The sequence below is a fragment of the Terrapene carolina genome, unplaced genomic scaffold (assembly GCF_002925995.2).
Source record: "Terrapene carolina triunguis isolate 2854851 unplaced genomic scaffold, T_m_triunguis-2.0 Scaffold24279, whole genome shotgun sequence".
In the NCBI taxonomy this organism is placed as follows: Eukaryota; Metazoa; Chordata; order Testudines; family Emydidae; genus Terrapene; species Terrapene triunguis.
In genome coordinates, this window is record NW_020688630.1 from 1 (window position 1) to 1,910 (window position 1,910).

At 55.2% G+C, this 1,910-nt stretch overlaps 1 protein-coding gene across 1 annotated transcript in view; it reads left to right on the forward strand.

Moving 5' to 3' along the window:
- Positions 1-1,600: 1,600 nt before the first annotated feature.
- The window catches only part of LOC112123310 (complement C4-like), a gene marked incomplete at both ends in the record, with an annotated part of 2,583 nt that continues 2,273 nt past the window's right edge, over positions 1,601-1,910 (forward strand). Inside the window, one exon of the mRNA XM_029913992.1 lies at positions 1,601-1,894. Within this exon, the coding sequence (XP_029769852.1) occupies positions 1,601-1,894 (294 nt within the window). The remainder of the gene's footprint in view (positions 1,895-1,910) is intronic.

Sequence of the window (1,910 nt, forward strand, 5' to 3'; positions counted from 1 at the left end):
TCACTCAATCAGGGTGAACTGCAAACAGACCGGGGCAGACAAACCCCAAACGCTGGTGGATCTTCCAGTGCTGAGATTTACCAACCAGCCCCCGTGTCAGCCCCCCAGTCACTCAGCCGCCAAACCGCGCCGGGCCCGTCGAGTTCCCGGCCTCCGGCCAGACACACATCAAACAGATGATGATAAATTCTGAAAATCTTCTCTCATCAGATACAAGAAAAGGTTCTTCCAACCCCAAAGGATCAGCCACATACCCAGGTTCAATTATAACACAGATCTTACCCAAAATACACACTATAGCCAATTCTTATGAACTAAACTAAAATTAATTAGAAAAGAAAAGAGAGAGAGTTGGTTGAAAGATCAATATACAGACAGACTTGAATTCAATTCTTGAGGTTCAGATACATAGCAGAGATGAGCTTGTAGTTGCCAAAAGTCCTTTTAGAAATAGTCCAGAGGTTATAGTCCAATGTCCATGTTCAGGGTGGCTCCAGTCAGTGACTGGGGATCTCAATCCTTGTGGCTCAGGGTTTCCCCCTCTTGAAACCCAAAGCAGATCTGAGATGAAGCAGGATCGTGTCCCAGGGTTCTTATACATTTCCAGCAGCCTTTCGGCCTGAGAAAACAATAGGCTTAATTCTCCTTCTTCCAAACATCCTGGCAATGAGCACAGGGTAATTTATCCATTAAACAGTTCAGATCCAGGTCACCACAACCTGCAAAGAGACACAGAGACAATGACACGATTTCCCTCCAGTGTCTCCCTAAATGTTAATATTCCTGGTTTGATCTTTGACTCAAAGCTGGATAGCTCAGTGGTTTGAGCATTGGCCTGCTACACCCAGGGTTGTGAGTTCAGCCCTTGTGGGGGCCACTGAGGGATCTCAGGCAAAAATCTGTCTGGGGATTGGGCCTGCTTTGAGCAGGGGCTTGGACTAGATACCTCCTGTCACACACAGGCTCCCTTGCACACTCACTGTCATGTTGCAAACTCACACTTGGCACATGCAGGTGCAATTTTGCCCATGCACACTCACGGCCCTGGTGTGCAAAGCCCCCAGTGCTCTTTTTGCACACACGGGTTTGACCTGGGCTCAAAGCCCAGCTGGAATCACACCAACACACAGCCCACAATTTGCACAATATTTACACTCCCATTTGCACGCTAACCCAGCAGGCCGCACGCTCATAGCTGCACCAGACTCATGCTCTGCTCACAACCTGAGCTCGGCCTGCGTTCACACGCCTTGCTCCCCTCAGATCTTGCACGCCCAGACGTGCCCCTCGGCTCCCCCCGCCACGCAGGGCTCGTGTGCTCAGATTTGCACACTCACGCCGTGCACAGGAGGATTTGTACACACGCCCCGCGCCCCAACGGGCACATTCCCAGTGGCACGTTCACCATTGTATCCTGCCCCTGGCACTAAGCGGTGCGCCCCTTCCGGCCGTGCGTGCTCGGATTTGCACCCTCACCAGGCGTGTCTAGATGTGGTCCCCTTCACGCTCACAGCCTGCACTCGGGGTGGCCCATGCCCCTCCCTGCCTGGCACACTCCGGTTTTCACACTTAGATCTGTGCCCTGACTCCCACCCCCCAGACCCCCAAGCCCCAGGGTAGTGGGGGGCAGGTGATACCACTGAGGCACCAGGCCGTGCACCTGTGGAACTCACCGCTACCAGTGTCGGCTGGTGCCCGCAGGGCGTCCCTTGCACGTGTGCCTCGCACGCTCACCCCCATTCTCTCCCCCCAGGGTGGCATCGGGGGGCACCAGGGGGGCGTCTCGCTCACGGCGTTCGTGGTGGTGGCCCTGAAGCAGGCGCTGGCGGTGTACGAGGGGCAAGAGGCCGACCCGGAGCTGCAGACAGAGAAGCAGCAGCAGCGGGAACGCGTGGTACGGGGGGGGGGGG